General features: G+C 44.6%; 1 protein-coding gene across 3 annotated transcripts in view; it reads right to left on the reverse strand.

The window, feature by feature from the left end:
- si:dkey-237h12.3 (teneurin-3) overlaps nt 1–18,715 on the reverse strand; it is a 107,987-nt gene that overhangs the window by 38,590 nt on the left and 50,682 nt on the right. For all 3 annotated transcript variants that reach the window (XM_081698578.1, XM_081698577.1, XM_081698579.1), the window contains exons 4-10: nt 15,833–16,010; nt 8,219–8,457; nt 6,732–6,851; nt 5,277–5,485; nt 3,225–3,432; nt 1,884–1,985; nt 1,090–1,284 (exon numbers count right to left, since the gene is read on the reverse strand). In XM_081698578.1, coding sequence (XP_081554704.1) covers nt 1,090–1,284; nt 1,884–1,985; nt 3,225–3,432; nt 5,277–5,485; nt 6,732–6,851; nt 8,219–8,457; nt 15,833–16,010 — 1,251 coding nt within the window. The remainder of the gene's footprint in view (nt 1–1,089; nt 1,285–1,883; nt 1,986–3,224; nt 3,433–5,276; nt 5,486–6,731; nt 6,852–8,218; nt 8,458–15,832; nt 16,011–18,715) is intronic.

Consider the following 18,715-nt stretch of genomic DNA (forward strand, 5'->3'; position numbering starts at 1 on the left):
CCTTCATTCATGATTGCCTATATTCCTTGAGGGGGGGGGGGGGGGGGGCGGTGATTAAATAGCGAGTTTCAAAGAAAACGGCCAGAACACGAACAGACATCTATATATCCCTAAAGGATGGAATCTGGGGCTGTTCATAACAGCTCATCTGAGGCACCAGGAAAAAACTGTGGGGTGAAACGGACCCAAATCGAAGCTGACCAGCACAGAAAGGTCAAGACTGAAAAGAACACACTCGTTTTCTGCATGTAACAACTTGTTTTCTGTGTGCAACAACTCATAAATCTTCTGTTATTTAATGAGCAAGTACAATGCACACTCCACAAGAGATCTCTATAAAAAGAAATAAGCAAGCAAAACTAAATGGTAAAATAAAACGGTCAAGTACTGCAGGCAGGGTCACACAAAATTAATAGCTGCATGTGCTGGAGAGGATGAGCTCCGTGGAACAGGAATTTCACAAGGGCTGTTTAAAATTTCACTACTTAACAAGGAGTGTATAAAAATGAAATAAATAACAAAAACAACTACAACAACAGCAAAAAAGCAGGAGTGCGTTGGTCTTTGAATCCTTTACGTTCGGAAGACAGAACAATCGGCCTTCACACTCTCTCCGAGGACGAAGGTGAATTACTCACTCAACTCAATAGCATCTAACAGAGTGCTCAAGTGACCTGAAAATATACATCTAAGGAGTTCATCCCCACATCGACCGACTCGGGATCAATACACTCGATTGGATTGACCGCAGGGGAGGAGAGAGGCTGTAGGAATCGAAAGGCTGAAAATAAAAGCTGTTGGAAGGTAGGAGTTTTTCAGCCAATGATGGTGGGACACACACACACACGCTCACACACACACACACACACACACACACACACACACACAAACACACAGAATGAATTTGAGTCAATGGACGTAGATAAATGAAGGTAATTTATCAAAACAAATATTTGCCACGCAGTCGATATGTGCATCAGAAGAATGAACTGCTCTGTGGTGTTGAAAAAGAACATATTTCTGTTTGATGTGCTCCACTTTAGACTGATGGAATTCTGCCATGAGCTTCCCAGTATGATGTCCACTTACCCATCTCACAGGTCTCTCCCTTGTAGCCGGGGTTACACACACACAGGCCCGACACGCACAGGCCGCGACCCGCGCAACGGACGTCCACGCACTGCCCGCCGGGAACGTCGCATTCTGTGCCCTTCCAGCCGCTATAGCACTGACAGCGCCCCCTGCTGTACTCGCCGTTACCACTGCACAGCACAGGGCAGGCAGCTTGGGACACAGACAAGGCACAGTCTCGGGTTAAAGGTCACTCACGCTGTTCCGTAAATACCGTGCTTACCACCGGCCATCTGCGGCAGGTTGGAGGCGACGATGTCACTCTGCCCCCACCAAGCCAGAGTTACAACACCGTCACCGACCAAAAACCGACCAAAGCTGACAAACACACACAAACTCTCTGGAATGACTCTAGAACGTTTCCTAGTCAATCACTCTGGTCATTTTTGGCTGGAATGTCCTAAAGCCGACGGCCATTTCCAAAATCTGCCAGGATTGTTTGTTGGCTGATGGGTATCTGACATTTTGAGCAAACATGGTCATAATCAGTGTGACAGACTGCAAAAGGAAATAAAGAGTTTCCCACAGCCAAAGAACAAGTTCCTAATATTTTACTTGCTATAAATACCCAGGGACAGTTTGGAGTGAAGCTTAGGTTCAGCTGTTCCTTAATTCTGGCCAGCTGGACGACACTCTCATGTGAAGCAGGATAATGTGATTTGGCAAGTGTCAGCACCCTTATACTGCACGAGGAGTCATTTATCCCACAATGCCACTATTGTCCTTTAGTCAAGTACACCAAGATAACCTGCCTCTGGAGCAGTATGGACCAAGGAATCCCGGAAAACATCGGCATGTGCCAGACGTGCACTCTCCGTTGCCATAGCAGTTGTGCGGGCATTCCATCACTGACTCTGGAAAGAATGAAAAAAAAGAAAAGACTTTCAGACTTTTTTTCCCCTCCAATTTTTTCAGAGTCAAACACATTTTCTTTATTCTTTCTGACAAGTCTCCGGAGTCTTGCTCCTCCGAAGGACACACACTCCTACGCAGCCGAGCGTGTCTCAGATGCTCCCAGCTAGTACAGGGGCAACCAAATCAGCACATGAGCAAACCTGACAGGAAATAGCAAATCTTCAACGGCTGTAAGGAGAACCCATCAAGCTGATGTCTTTATTGAGCATGTGAAAAAACAAACAAACAACAAAAGCAAAAGAAAAACAGGTGGTGTTGGTGGAGAGCTGTATAGTGTGCTGTAAACACAAGTGGCATTATATCGATAAATTCATATGTGAGGACGCAGGCTGGTGACCCAGCGGAGCAGTTCAGGGCACTAGAGAATCAGTCTTCCTGGACCACTCACTGCTGGGCGCATGGCAGGCCTGCATAAGGCTTATCGATTGGCAACAAGTCAGGACGTGTTCTTGCCCACATTATTAGCACTGTTGCACTATCTCACTGCAGCTGGACAGGCAGACTAGAGGCAGACACACACACACACACACACACACACACACACACGCGCGCAAGCAAGCAAGCAAGCAAACACATGCTCACACAAATACGTGCGTGCACACACACATATGCAAGCAAACACACAGACACACACACACACAAGCAAGCAAACACACACATGCTCACACAAACACGTGCGTGCACACACACATATGCAAGCAAACACACACACACATACACACATGTATGGTCTAGCAAAGTTATCCAGGTGGAAACAGGATTAGGTCTTTCAAAAACAATTTTGGAAAAAACAGCAATAGTTCAGTCATGAAAATAAATATAATCACAAATGTTATTTTGCACACCCATAAAACCCCACACAAAGTCAAACACCCAGACACACATGACACAAACACAGTCACACATGCATATACAGAAACACTGACACACACGTTCACAAGCAGCAAAAGAGCAATCATGGGTCCTAGCAAAGTTATCCAGGTGGAAACGGGGTTAGATGTTTCACAATAAATAGAACATATTTTTAAAAACTGTATTTGGTCAACCACAGAAGGAAATAAACTCATATTCTTATTTTATTCTGCACAGCCAAAATAAGAAATCACAAATCCAAAACACACACACACATACACACACACACACACAGAGACAGGCATGTCCACTCAGGGCAGGCTCACCCAGCAGCACGGTGTTGTAAGACGCAGGTTCCAGAGTGCGGCCGTCGTTATAGAAGGCCAGGTGCCAGACTCCAGCATGCAGGTACTGGATGAAGCCCGTGTTCTGCATGCTGACCAGCTGTTCTGCACCGCCTCTCCACTCTGGATCCCCCTGGACCCGCTCCCGAGAGATCAGACGACTTCCATCCAAAAGCTCCACAAAGTCATACTGAAACACACACAGCCAGGGTGCACAGGCTTCATAAAGACACACTGAAACACACACAGCCAGGGTGCACAGGCTTCATAAAGACACACTGAAACACACACAGCCAGGGTGCACAGGCTTGAAGCTCCATACAGTCAAACTGTACAATCTCAGAATCATTTAAAGAATATTTGCACTGTGGAACTACCTAAAATTTTATCAGATGTTTGATGTCTTGGGGTTTTATTCAAACATTCTGCTGTTGCTTTATATAAAACAATTGCACATGTTTCTTGGCTGCAGTCTTTTTAAAACAAGGTCCTTAATTAAAGTCTGAAGCATTGATTCCGAAATTCATCAGGTACAAGAAGCAATACGGAGACAAAAAGCAGATCGGCAGGAGCACTCAATGTGCTTGCCTCTGCCCATTGTGATGCCTTTAAGCACACATCGATTAAACTTCCACCGCGGTGCAGTCAGAGTTTCAGGCAGCCACAATAGACTTTTGTTTTATTGACAGCTGTGAGTGTCAGGCACCATCAGGAAAGACAGGAAGGAGATGTCTCTATTAAAACCTGGTTTGTTTTCTTTGACTTAAGCGGGATTTGGGCCTTCCACCTTGGAGATGCTAGTGTCCATCCTGTGCTCAAACAAATATCCCATCAATAGATGTCAGCGAACAGCTTTGTTTGTTTGTTTTTTTGTCAGCAAAACAAATCATGTTTTTAAAAAGCTAAACAATTGGAAGGATGAGGGTTTCATTCATTCATCCGTAGTTATTTCATCCTTGCTTAACCTCTCCTTCTAGTTTTTTGATAGATTGACAGATGCCAGTTTCTTTACACATTGGACAGCCTGTGTGACTAATCTGTAGATATAACCATTTCTCTGCCCACTAACGTCAAGGTTGTAATTAAGCCTTAAGCTTTAATGTAGTGTGTGATTTACCCCAACGTGGTGTGCGTGACAAGCCCACAACAATAGGGTTGTCCCCAGTACCAGATTTTGGGTGCTTAGGAGCTTCAGTACTAAATCCACAGTGAATATTTGGAGCATCGGGATAGAGGTGCAGGACTGGGAATATATCGACCATTTCTCTGTTCTCGGCTCTTGGTTGAGATGGACGGCACTAATGTTTAGGAATTCTGTTATTCTATTGTTGGATGTTATTGAAAGATTTTTTTAAAATATAGTTTTATATATCTATATATATTTTTATAGTTTTGTGTATTCCAAGAATGTGAGGCACTCTAAAACAGAAGCGCTAGCAGAGAAAACACAAATCACCCAGCAATACAATTATTTTCAACAAATTACCAACACAGTAAATGGTATTTAAGTAAATGAAAAATAAACTAAATAAATGAGAAATAAATTAACAAACTGTAAAGAAAACAGAACATGGTAGCACAATTCTAATAACAGCTGCAAACATTTCAATAAATGAACAATTTCTTGGCGATTTTTCAAATAAACAACAACAACAACAACAACAAAAATGCAATCAGGTTGCAAGCACTCTGCCTTTGTCAAAGTTTCCCCAAACAGCTGCCCTCCTCCACATTTTGCTTTCCCTTTAATATGGTCAACGTGACCTGAAGCATGACGTCTGAAAAAGCAGGATGTCAGGCGTCTGAGCTGGATTTCACCTTTATTGAAAGTCTATATTTAGCCCCCCAGAAATGTTCAAATGCCAAATTTAAAAACCCAACACCAAAATAACAAATGAGTATCTGAATAATAGAATATTCATGTTCAGCCCTACAACATATGTCTGCGATTACCACAGTGTGTGTCATAAGCCTCAGCATGTGTGTGTGAGTTTATGTTTCGCTGTGGTCACTCCTGGGGCTCATGTGACCTACCTGTGTGTGTGAAGGTGGCAGACCCTTCCTGCCATACACTCCAATCAGGGCGTTTTTCTGAATGGAGATGTTGAACTTGAGGAAGCGGGCCTGCTCGATCAGAAGGCTAGACCTCCAGAATCCCCCTGGGGGGACAGTCTGGCTGACCTGCTGACCCACCGGCACCATCCCAGAGTCCAGCATTGCATCGGGCTGGACACCCACCCTACCTGTAAGTCAGCAGACATTATTTACACACACACACACACACACACACACACACACACACACACACACACACACACACACACACAGGTACACAATAGATGCTTTCACAGATTACACAAGGCACAGGAATTTAACATTAACTGAAACACAAGCTTGAGTAAAAATGAGCATTATAAGAACTCCAAATGCCCTACCACCGAATCTAGGCCATTTCTCCCATCAGTCCCAGGTATAAAAGGCATCATGAATCATTTTCAGTACTCTTCCATGAAGTCCACAGGCTAGGGGTGCCATCATACCAGTAAGTATAACGGCCACTAACCCGAACCAATATTCTACGTAATGGCTGCTCTTAAGACAGTCTATTACATGAAAAACAATTCTTGGCAGAATACAGAGTAAGTGATCAAGAAACAAGTTCTTCTCAAGGGGAAAGTGGCTGGATATTGATTGGTTTGAGCCCAATCTCATTCCAGACACGTTAATTAGACCATTTTATGAGCATTTAAAGTGCGCATGGATTGGACCCGTAAAAACAGACAAGCACACTTACCGACCTGGTCACAGACAGCTGTCCACGGTAACTTAATGATGTCTGAAATTAGTTTGCTGTCTTTTGCTAAAGACCAGGAGAGGATGCTGAAAGGTACTGTTTTGGTAAGACGGCGCCGAGGTAAAATACTCGAGCATCTGTGTGAAGTCCGGCATCATCGCTAAACTCGTGTGTTAACAGAGCTGCTAACAGGAGTTGTCAACGACGTGCCTCGGCAAGTCAGTGCATAAAAACGCATCCTCACTGATGTGGTTGGAAGCCGTTAAGACCCATACGCTTTCCCCCAGCTGTACTGCCACTTCAAGAAGGAACCCAACAGGAGCGCCACACTAACACCCACATCATTTTTATGAGTTGTACGACCTCAGAGTGAATTCATGTGCCGTGAACGGATCTCATCTCTAGATTCTGACCATGCTCCACCACTGCTCAGGGATGCTGAGGTGCTTTGGCAGTCATTACCCAGCTTCACGGTATTTTTCACATTCCATTGTCCTACACTGACATACTAATATGTTTCCTCCAGATCTTGAAACATCTGGTACAGCTGGCACCTACAGAGAAGGCAGACTGGGAAATGGGCACTGTATATAAGCACTGCTGAGCTTTTGACGAAGAGACTGAACTTCTGCTTTAACCTCTGAAAGGCATCGGCAAGGCTGGGAGACCCGCTCGAGGGCGAGGTTCGTTTTTACCGTCGGTGGAGAGTGACATCAGAGTGCTCATCGGCGTGGTTACGGGCCGGGCCCTGCCGTTCTCGAAGGCATGGTCATCGACATCCTTCAGTTTCCAGTTCAGTCCGAAAACATGCATGACTAGAGACAACACCAAGTACAAGCCATCAGAGGTCACCGCAGACAGATTTACACGAAACAACATGGAGGACAGACACTCATGCAGTCATTAAGGGGTCCTACATCCATTTTTCACTAACAGGTATCTGGCTTCAGCTAAGTAGAGTCGTGATTAGTGCCTAGCTTGGCTGTTCTCTGAAGCCAATTCTTTCAAATACCATAGCTAAGGTAAAAAAATAAAAACTAGACCTTTTGGATTCTTTTTAGCAGCATATGTAGACAGCCTCTAAGCGCTTTTCACTAAAGACCAGGAGAGGAGCATGAAGTTGGGTTATCGCTGTTTCAGTCACCCTCCCACTCAGACGGAACCCTGCTGAAAGCTAAAGGTATATGTGGGAGCTGAGAGATTGCTGAGAGCTTGTTCTCTCTCTGGGCTCTTATCATTTAACATGGAAATCTTAGTCTATCGCCATCTACTTCACCCTCTCTCCCTCCCTGCATCCTCCCTCTCTCTCTCTCTCTCTCTCTCTCTCTCTCTCTCTCCCCCTCTTTTCTCCAGATGTCCTTTTTCATGTAGCTGTATTATATCTTTGGCAAACACTTTCTTGTTGTTTCCGAAAGCGGCTAGCGCGTGCGCGCGGTTGCGTGAGGGTGCTTTGGGAAAAGTCGCCTTCAAAGTTGCCACCGAGGCAGAGGGCTGAGGAGCGCCACACAACGCCCTTCTTGGTTTGATCTAAAGGCGGATGTGCGCTTCGGATGGTGCTCCCGTCTGTGGGGGGGGGGGCGCGTCCGCAGCATTTACAGCAGGGGGGAGAAGATAAGGGAGAGAAGAGCGAAGGAGGAGCGAAGGAGGAGCGAAGGAGAACACGAGTAAAATGCCAGGGTCAGGTCACGTGGTGTGTGTTGGGATGGAGATATTAATCACCCAATGTGCGTGGTGTGTTGGGGCAGGTGTATATACATACACACACACACACACATACACAAACACATGTATATATGGGAGTGTGTGTGTGTGTGTGTGTGTGTGTGTTCATTTTTCTGTGGAAGACCATTTGGAGCATGGGTACCAGGTGTTTGGGGCTCAGGTGAAAGGCAGAGGAACACAAACTCTTTCAGATGGGCTATTTGCCCATTCTGATGGAACCAGGTTGGTCAAGCCTCCACATACCTGAGAACTTGCACTTATAGAAAACTCAAAGCAAGGACAGGAGGTGTATAAATAAACTTGCCTTTCTTCAAAGAATACAAACACACACACACACACACACACACACACTCTTCACGTGCATACACACAAACACACACACACACACACACACACACACACACACACACACACACACACACACACACACACACAATCTCACAGCTATAAACATGCCTACCTATACAGTAAGAGAGCATGACTGACAGCAGAGTGGCCACGCCCACGGCACTAAGAGCTGTGCATTTCCAGGAGCAACGTTTTGGTGACTTCTTGAATTTGAATGCTCCTCTTGATAGGTTGTTTCGTGGAAAGGGGCGGGCCGATGGGGAACAGACAGCCCCAGTTGCCATGGTGTAGCCTGGATTTGGCGTGGTAAAGAGCGAGGCAGTGGCAGTGCCTGTCTTCAGCAGGAAGTGCCTAAAGACAAAAACATCATAGTTACGATGCAGAATGAACAGGAGATGAGGAACAAGAACAGATAATCATGTGTGCTGCCCTGGAATAAACTCAAACTCTTACATAAAACACCACTGTGCATTTTAAAAAGCCATAAACCATCATTTCAGTTATGTGTTATCGTTCTTAAAGTACTGATCTGTTTAGATCCAAGCATGCACATTCTTAGGTGAACTTTGGTGTTTTGCAGAATGTTTTACATTCTGATTGTTAAAGGGTTTTTTGCTCTAAAACACTGGGCATGTTGACAGTCATAATGGACATTTTTCTTACCACTGAGACAAACAAAGCATACAAAGTTTTTTCCCAGTCAAATATTACAATTTAAAAAAAATATATTTGTTTATTTTTTGTAGTGTTATACACTACAATTTTTGCTACACACACACACACACACACACACACACACACACCCCACACACACACACAGTAATCTATCTATAAGTTAATTATACTGTAATAACTTTTAATTAACTGCATAGTATTGTATAGAGAGAAATTCAGCTTGGACTTCTGACAAAGGTCAAGATACGATTGTTTAAAAGTGCAGAGTTGCTGGATTTAAAGGAGGACAGGAAGCTCGGAATGAGCCTGTATCTCTGAATGTCAAACTGTAGTTGACTGCTTTCTGTGTCATTATACAGTATAACAACGAGAAAATAATAACATGTTATTAACATCTAAGACCAGAGAAGTCAGGGTGTCAACACGGCTCATTTAATTGGCCGGCTCACAACAGCATTCTCTAAACGTTGGGTTTGGTCGTGCTGTTGAATATTTAATCCATGTTTCGGCAGTGATTTGTGGGGTTCATTGACTACGTTGGGGCAAAAAAGGTCCTTTGTGAATTTGGTTTGTATTAAATTTACTGCTTTAATTAGTCTCTGAATCTGCACTAGTGCCAAATATGCTCCAGAATGACTCAGAATGAAAAGAAAAGCATTACCATTCAAAGAGCACTCAGCGCTGTGAATTAGCTTATCATAATAGGTTCCTTTATGCAGGGAAATGCAGGACTAAAGTCTGAGAGAAATGACAGCAGAATGCCAGTTGTAATACGCACCGTTTATGCAGTGCCAGGTGAGCCGAACCACGTCGTCCAATCGCTGCATCATTAGTTTATTGGAGCAATGCGATTACATGATTGGTGAAGTTGGCTGGTGTAACGCTGAACAGCCTTGGTGGTTACCGAGCTGCTGCACACAGCTCGGGGATGCAGTGCTGTAGGTGTGGGAAGGCTTGCCCACTGACACTCACAAGGCCACACGCTCTTATTCCTTCATAAATGCACAGGCTTTCAAGTACATCGATGGTGATTCAGGATATTTCTTATGGAAAGCTCTGATTTCTAGTCTACTGAGTTCTGTTGCACTAGAGCCGTGCCACACACACACACACACACACACACACACACACACACACACACACATACACACACACACAGGTTCACAGTTTTACACACTGGCATAGATTGGTTCTGGGCCAGTTAACGCTGAATGAGCCACATTAAAAGCCTTCAAAAGCGATTACCAAATACACTGACTGCGTGCCGTTTTCAGGCCAAACAGCCTTTAATTGATTAGCGGCAGTGTGACGGCAGGCAGAGAGAAGGTCTAAGTTAATCCCCATCGACCCTTTTCAGAGTGTGTGAGCACGTTGCTTGTCCCCAAAACGACTGAATGGGAATCTCGCCACTCAAAGAGCAGGAATTGGCGTCTCCCCATTCCCGAGCTGACGGATGGAATGCCACAGAGCAACGGGAGATGTGGGACAAAGCGAAGCAGTCGACAGGGTGAAGCGGAAGGGGGGGGGGGATCACGAACACAAGTCCTTTCCTGGAATTAATGTGATACACAGTGAATTAGGGGGGCTAAAGAGAAAAAATAGCAGCCTATTGAAAGGATTCCTTGTTGACTTAAAGCGTTAAAGGGATTGCCACGATGTAAGCAACAGCGTTATAGCAACGGAGCTGGAGAAGCCTGCTAGGAGTCACCTGCAACATAGCCTGCTACGCCACCAAAAGCACATTCTTAGATACCTTTTTAAACATGTTCTTAAAAACCTTATTAAATACGTCACGAGGGATATGGCTGGCCCATTTATCTTAATACTATCTTCAATACCACACTTATTTCAGCAATATTAACATCACCAACACTGAAAATTGGAGGAAAGGTAAAAAAAAACTGGACTGTCCTTTCTAATAGGAACTGCAGATACTAAGCAGACTCTAGACACTGTAGATAACCACAGTTCATAGCATGTAGATTAACTAGCAAGCCAGCATTCAGCCTGGCGAGGAACACCTGTTCATCAGTGTATAATCATGGCCAGGCTGTATTCAAGGCAGATTTGCTGTGCATATTAGAAGCATATTGCATTTCCGCAGAAGGCATTACAAGGCTTCCTTAAGTACACGCACTTTGTCTTTGTGAACATCTGTGCTGTTTCCTTGGACACAGGGACTGTGGCTGACCTTTGAACTCTCTGGGACCCAACCTGCCGATTATATATATATATATATATATATATATATATATATATATATATATATATATATATATACACACACACACACACACACACACACACACACACACACACACACACACACACACACATATATATATATATATGATTCTGTGCTTATCCAATGTGATGAATATGGCTGCTAATCCAGTTACCGTGGGGTATTTCTGGTGTGTGTTCCACACTTCCTAAGCCAAATGTGGTACGTGCTGTTTTTGCAAATGGCAGATGATCAAGACTTTATGGTGTAAAGTTATTAGACCATGCAATAGTCCTGCGTTTTAGAACACTGAAATGAAATTACTGAAGAGAGATATATATATATATATATATATATATATATATATATATATATATATATATATATATATAAAAAAAATATCCTCTGTGGCAATTGTAGAGTCTGTTGGGGCCCTAGGCAACAATTCTCAGAGCCCCCTGAGGGAATTCAGGTCTTATACTGCCATTGCAAACTTTGCACATTACCACCGCTGTAGCGTAAAGTTTGTCAGCCCTCGGGGGCTTGCTGGGGGTCCTAAGCGGATGCGTGCCTTTGATAGTCCTCTGGACTCTCATCACTGACATCACCATCATCACTAAACCTGCACCACTGCTGTACAGCAACACACCACTAGGACACAAACACACTGGTGCAATTGTAATTACAGCCACATGTGCTTAGTATCAGTCCCCGTGCATTTAATTTTTTTTTTTTTTTTTTTTGCGCGCACGCCCCTGCTTGGGAAAGGCTCCTCTGCATCTGTCGGTTTCCCTGCAAAGCCCTTCCAGACGCACTTAATGAAAGCTCAGGGGTTTTGCTGCATGCATGATTCACTCCTGTTCTGCTAGCAGGGTCTGAAAGGATTTCCATTCTGTCGTCTGCTGCTGTTTGTGAGTGATCTGCGGCCTGTCGGCACGGAGCAGAGCCTGGGCTGATTTGGGTTTTGATTTCTGCAGTGCCCAGTGTGACTGCTGCCTTTCAAATAATGATAGAAACCAGCTTCCTGGAGAGCAAACGGAGCTGTGAGGACTCATCTTAAACAACTCGACACCAGGACTGTAGTCTTAGGAACCAAAGAGGAACCGCAAAGAACAAACAAAACCAGGCAAACATCCAGGAATATGGAGTAGAAGAAAGAAGACTTGTGCGAGGAAACTGCAGCAACCCGATAACAGCCGATTTGATCGGGCAGTCTACGAACAGCCGATTTGATCGGGCAGTCTACGGACAGCCGATTTGATCGGGCAGTCTACGAACAGCCGATTTGATCGGGCAGTCTACGAACAGCCGATTTGATCGGGCAGTCTACGAACAGCCGATTTGATCGGGCAGTCTACGAACAGCCGATTTGATCGGGCAGTCTACGAACAGCCGATTTGATCGGGCAGTCTACGGACAGCCGATTTGATCGGGCAGTCTACGAACAGCCGATTTGATCGGGCAGTCTACGAACAGCCGATTTGATCGGGCAGTCTACGAACAGCCGATTTGAACGGGCAGTCTACGGACAGCCGATTTGATCGGGCAGTCTACGAACAGCCGATTTGATCGGGCAGTCTACGAACAGCCGATTTGAACGGGCAGTCTACGAACAGCCGATTTGATCGGGCCCTCCCCGGTCTAAGCAGGACTTGCGGCAGTGGCTGTGGCATCTGCGGACCCGGTGGGGGAGCCACGCAGCAGGTGTTCTCTCCACTCTCGCCGGAGTGGCGGCATTTTAAGACGCTCCCCAGAGGCTCCTGCACCGCTGCCATTTTAAGACGGTGCCTTTCTCTTGATGTGGAAAGATCGCACTGTTTGTGGCAGGTTCAAGAGTGGAAACTTCGGAAGTTAAAAGAGAGCAGGAGTACGAGGGAGGCCTCCCCAGACTGTGAAGAGTGAGGGATGGAGAGTAAGAGGGATGGGTGAGGAAGTGTGAGGGAGAGGCAGTGAAGGGTAATTAGCAAATTAGCAAAAACCGAGAGCATCTACAAAGCAAATCAGACTGGGTGAGGACTGCATCCTCCAGTGTACAAAAGCTTTGACAACAGATGTTTCTTTCACCAGAGAGCTGTACATCGCTTTGTACAATTAAGGGTAACACAAATCGCCATGTAAAAATGAGGCAGCCCGCATGCACTGTTGAACAGCTCCTTTTTAAACTCTTCTTGGCGACGGGAGTGTTTTTATCACGAGGAGCGGCAGAACATTTCTCCTGCATTAATTGATTTTTTTTCTTCCCTCCCGTGCACAAGTTTGTCAGTAACAATCGATACTATTTTATAAGCCAATTCAATGTTCAAGCACTTCAGCCAGCGAAACAGCGACAGGAGATTGGCCGTTTTGTGCAATTACAGCGGAGAGTTATGCAGATCAAGGAAAATGGTTAAGATCTGCAGTTACGGTTTGCTAAAAATGGCAAATGATTTAAGCCCGACTGCACCAGACTGTGGACGAAATTTAAGCCTTTATAGCAAGGTAACAAAAAAAAAAAAGGCACGACAAAAAAATAAAATGCGGTCAGTTTTTTGAAAAAGCTTTGTTATAATTTAACCTGCAATTTAGCTCCCACTGTGGCGAGCAGAGCAGGGAAGGCCCCTGCCGGCATCTCCTGCTGGACTCCACTGTAAGGTGAGAGGTAAACGGGCTTCTGCAGACGACCTCTTCATTACTTTCTAATGAACCTCTCGGACAGCCCCAGGGCAGCTGGCAAAGTTCAGACTCACACCTGGAGCAGCCAGAGACACTTGTGCAGTGTCTGCCATGCCATAGTTTCCCTTCTATATGTAGGGAATTTGAATACACATACACACACACACACATATATCTGTTTGCACAGCTGATGAAGGACCTCTCCGGAAAACTTGTGTTCTTCACCACAGTTTCTCAGTTTTGAATAATGTATACATACTGATCAAAGAGATTTTTTGCTGATCAAATAACCAATGCAGACACAGCACATCCTACCCCAAAAAAAACCCTGAATGAATTAATAAAGAATCACTGAACATATTTCACAATACAAAACGTCTTTACAGTATCGAGCAGGTTCTGAAAAGGTATGGACAACAAAGCATATCTGAAACAAACGGAAGCGATGCCGTGGCTGCCAGGAGGAGACAGCCTATGGGGAGCATTACCTACTGTCTTCCGAAAACAAAAGTGCGGACTCTGGAGTTCTGGAATTACCATGGGAAGGGATCTTCAACCCAGCCTGTTAAGTGCGTTTCTACTAAACGAATCGAATGAATTTTGGATGAAGGTAGCCTTATTATTAAGATACCACATGGCACAACCTGTCAGGCAAAAAAAAGAAAAGAAAAAGAGTTAACCCTGTAATTCAAGATTTATCCAATTAGGCATATCAGGGGAAAAGATAATCACTGTTAAAATATTAGAGGCATTATACTTTTACCCAGGAGAACAGTTCGAAAGCAGACGCAGTCTGAATACTGTTAAAGGCTTTTTAATCCACGTGAGGAAAAGTAAATTGCGTGTGTGGCGCGGAGGTGAGGTGTAATCCCCCCTACCCCCATGCTTCCACGCGCACGGTGAATGTTGTCCTTGTTGATAACTGATGAAGGCACCTGTTCTGCCTGCTGCTTCCATTATGGAGGGCAAGGTCAACCCAGCACTCACATCAGACATAGACAAATATACTCAGACTGTCTAGGTCGCAATCTTCAAGCTACCCACCGCGACAGCGAGGTGTATAATATCCAGACTTCTCTCTCAGGCATAATAACAAAGTAATGGAACAAAGTAATGGCCACGCTAACGCAAATCAAACTGCCCTTAACACGTGAATCAGACTGCCCTTAACACGGGAATCAGACTGCCCTTAACACGCGAACCAGACCGCCTTTAGTATGTGAATCAGACTTTCCTTAACACGCTAATCAGACTGCCCTTAACACGTGAATCAGACCGCCCTTGGTATGTGAATCAGACTGCCCTTAACACTTGAATCAGACTGCCCTTCACACTCGAATCAGACTGCCCTTAGTATCTGAATCACACTCCCCTTAACACGTGAATCAGACTGTCCTTAACACATGAATCAGACCGCCCTTAGTATCTGAATCAGACTCCCTTAACACGTGAATCAGACTGTCCTTAACACGTGAATCAGACCGCCCTTAGTATATGAATCAAACTTTCCTTAACACGCTAATCAGACTGCCCTTAACACGTGAATCAGACCGCCCTTAGTATCTGAATCAGACTTCCCTTAACACATGAATCAGACTGCCCTTAACACGTGAATCAGACTGCCCTTAGTATGTGAAACACACTGCCCTTAACATGTGAGTCAGACTGCCCTTAACACGTGAATCAGACTACCTTTAGTATGTGAAACACTGCCCTTAGCACGTGAATCAGACTGTCCTTAGTATCTGAATCAGACTGCCCTTAACACGTGAAACAGACTGCCCTTAACACGTGAATCAGACTGCCCTTAGTATCTGAATCAGACTGCCCTTAACACGTGAAACAGACTGCACCTAACATTTGAATCAGACTGCCCTTTGCGTGTGAATCAGACTGCCCTTAGTGTGTGACTGTGAAGCACGCTATTCGCTTATGTTTGAATGGACAACAGTGTCAAAAAACACAACTCGCCTTACTCAAAAGTCACAGCCAAAGCGCAGCCCCTCCGAATACATCGAAACGCTGACCAATAAAAAAAGGTTTGAATTAAAAAGTACAAAAATAATGAGGGAGAGTCTCAACTGCTCTACAGCACTACAGGCTTATGGGAGGATTCAATTATTGATTTAGTACGAAGACTAATAGGACGGTTTGAATCGTGTGCAGAACACCCACCTGCTCTCCAGGTCTACGTGGCTACCCAGAACCCAGTTCTCCTGCAGCTGCACGCATTCTGACGCACTCTGTAGTTCCACGGCCTGATTGGCCAGCGAGGTGATTGACGGGTTGTTCTGCTTATGCTGGTGTGGAGCAGGTGGCAGCGGAGGAGGACCTTGTTGGCTGGAGAGCTGATCTGTTTGGAGGGAAAAAAAACCAACAACACATGAAGGAGAGGAGACAGCTGTTGGAGATGATTGGTATATAATTAATTTCACTGTACTCAAAGGGACAGAAAAAGAGTTGGCTAGCTGCTATCATATTTGGAAACTGAGAGAAACCAAAGTGAACACACTAAAACAGAAACACACAAAGCACGCTGGGAATAAGAGGGCCGGCGCCGGGAAGGCGTGGAGCGTGTTTGCCGACGCATGCTAACTCGTCCATAGCAGAGAGAATGGGCAAGCAGTTCTTATACGCAGATGTTCCTTGATGGGGCCTTAGAACGAGTGCTTCATGTCTGATTACAGCCAGGGAGAGGCTCTCGTTTAACTAATGGCCGGAACCTCCATTAGGACAGCGGGAAAGAAGCAGATTTCTCATTTCACACCAAGCTGTGTAATTGCCCCCCGGAATGACACAGCATGATTATCACACCGAGTCCATGCGCCTCCATTACAACACGCCTGCTTCTGCCACCGCGGACGGCCGACCATATGCCGTCAAACGCCAGACTCACGCACGCTCAAACAAATTCAATATTTGCGGAAATTCAATATTTGCACTTTTCATATGCAAAGTGCAAGGGGAGAAAAACATACAATTAACGGGGCAAATTGAACTGATCAGTTCAATTGTACCCAGTATTCTGATTTGACTGAATTAGTCTGAATGGAGGGATGTCCTGAAACCCACCACCAACTGCTTAGTGCACTGGTAGCCAACAGAAAATCAGAACGACAACGTATAAAATGTGGCTGTCAAAATTAAATCATTATTTTGTGCAAAACAAGGCAACTGCACGGTGGGTTGCCCAATGTGACTAATGAGGACAGACAGACAAAGAGAGAAGTGAAATACGGCAAGGGCGTGGAGACAGAGGACGCCACCGGGTGCTCTGAGACTACACACCAGAGCCACCAGGCGCACATGCCAGTAGAACCAAGGTCACTCTAGATGCGCGAGACATGGTAAAAGTTCAACTACAGATATTTGCAAAATGCAGGTGAAGAATAAAACTACTCTCTTTTCCTCTGTCAAAAACTACTCTCTTTTCCTCTGTCAAAAAACACTTTAAAAAAAAACGTAGCAGATTAAGTGATACACTTAATCAAAGATTTGCTGAGACTGATTAAGTCAGACTTTGCACATGGAAAGACCTCAGAGCAAAGACTGCTGGTGTTTTCAAGGCTCTCTGAATACCAATTTTTGCAACAGATAATTGCAAAAGGTGGAGACCCCTAAAGAACGAGTTGAAGGGGGAGGCTGTAATGAAAGTAACTTGCACACGCGGAAGAACCCTTGATAAGAGACCCAATAAAAAGGGGCAAAGAGGGATTTTCAGATAAAAATGACAGAAGCAGGATTTAGCAGAGACACTTGGGCCGTACAGATAAAACACAGGTGAGATAAGGCAGAGAGAGATATTAAAAAAACAACAACAACAAAATATTTTGCACTAGCCAAGGGGTTGAATGGGACATGAGATAATGTATGTGTTAAGTAAGAAGGGGCTGAACACGATGTTGGATAAGAGTATGTGTTAAGTAAGGGCAGATTTAGAACAGAAAAACTGGCTAGGATACTTAGGCAATTAGGCAAGTAACTGGAACGCAACTACTCAGAAGGTCGTGATTTCAGGGGTTAAGACGCGTATGTGTTGCCAGAAGGCACTGGTTTCTGTAGAGGTCACCGTGTGGAAGAGTTGGAGGAGCTACTATGTCGAGGAGTTGCAGACTAAGCTTCTAAGCAACATGACTCTGGCAGTGTCTTAAAATGGCACGCAGGGTAAACAAAATTATTGATGAATTCATTTCTTTCTTCTTTTTTTTCTCTGGGTAAAAAGGGTTCAGTTCTCAACATGTTGCATAACCCCCATGAAAGGAAGCCATCGAGCCGAGAAGCTGCCGGAGTTACTGCAGAGCAGAAGCAGATGTCTCAGACTAACCGGAATCGTTATGACAGGTGTCATGCCATATTGATGATGGTGTTAAAATAGGCCTCGCTGACAGGTGCATTAAGTAGAGTGTTAGCGGAGTAACATGGGAAGCCCTCTGTTCTCAGCTCCTGACACTAACAGGTCAAAGAGGCTTAGAGCGCAATGCTGCACACAGCGTGATTCCAAGATTACTTGTTCTTTTATTTCTGAATGTCTACTGATAAATCACAACAATCCACAGGCAGGGTAGGCAAATCCAGTAAAACAAAAAGGAAAGCTTTTTTAGTGAGTACATGTGATGTGCCATTTAAATGTAGCTGATGTCTGATTGCCTATAACGACATAAAATTCCATGCAGTTCAAATCTTTTTATGATTGTCTTGACTGGAAGAATATTTTCAATTACTCAAAAAAAAAAAAAACCCAACAAAACAAAACAAAACAAAAACATGCTACAGACAGAATCTTAAATAGACTCTTCTACAAAACTCAAACCGTACTTTTCTGTTCCATTCCTGTAAGAAAACGCTGCATGGATAAACCCAGTTTAATCTGACATCTAGTCTACTGGTGGAAGTCTTGGCTGCTTGCTTTTGGGCATGCCAAGGTGATGAATAAACACTTGTAGAGACAACATTTCCAGGAATCTGTGGCAAATTATCTAACAAGGTTGGATTTCACATTTAACTAATGTGCGGGGGTTGGGGGCGGGTGGCGTAAGAAATCCTATTTTTGGTGAACCT

Source organism: Electrophorus electricus, chromosome 16 (genome assembly GCF_041902795.1).
Source record: "Electrophorus electricus isolate QZ-2024a chromosome 16, ASM4190279v1, whole genome shotgun sequence".
Lineage (NCBI taxonomy): Eukaryota > Metazoa > Chordata > Actinopteri > Gymnotiformes > Gymnotidae > Electrophorus > Electrophorus electricus.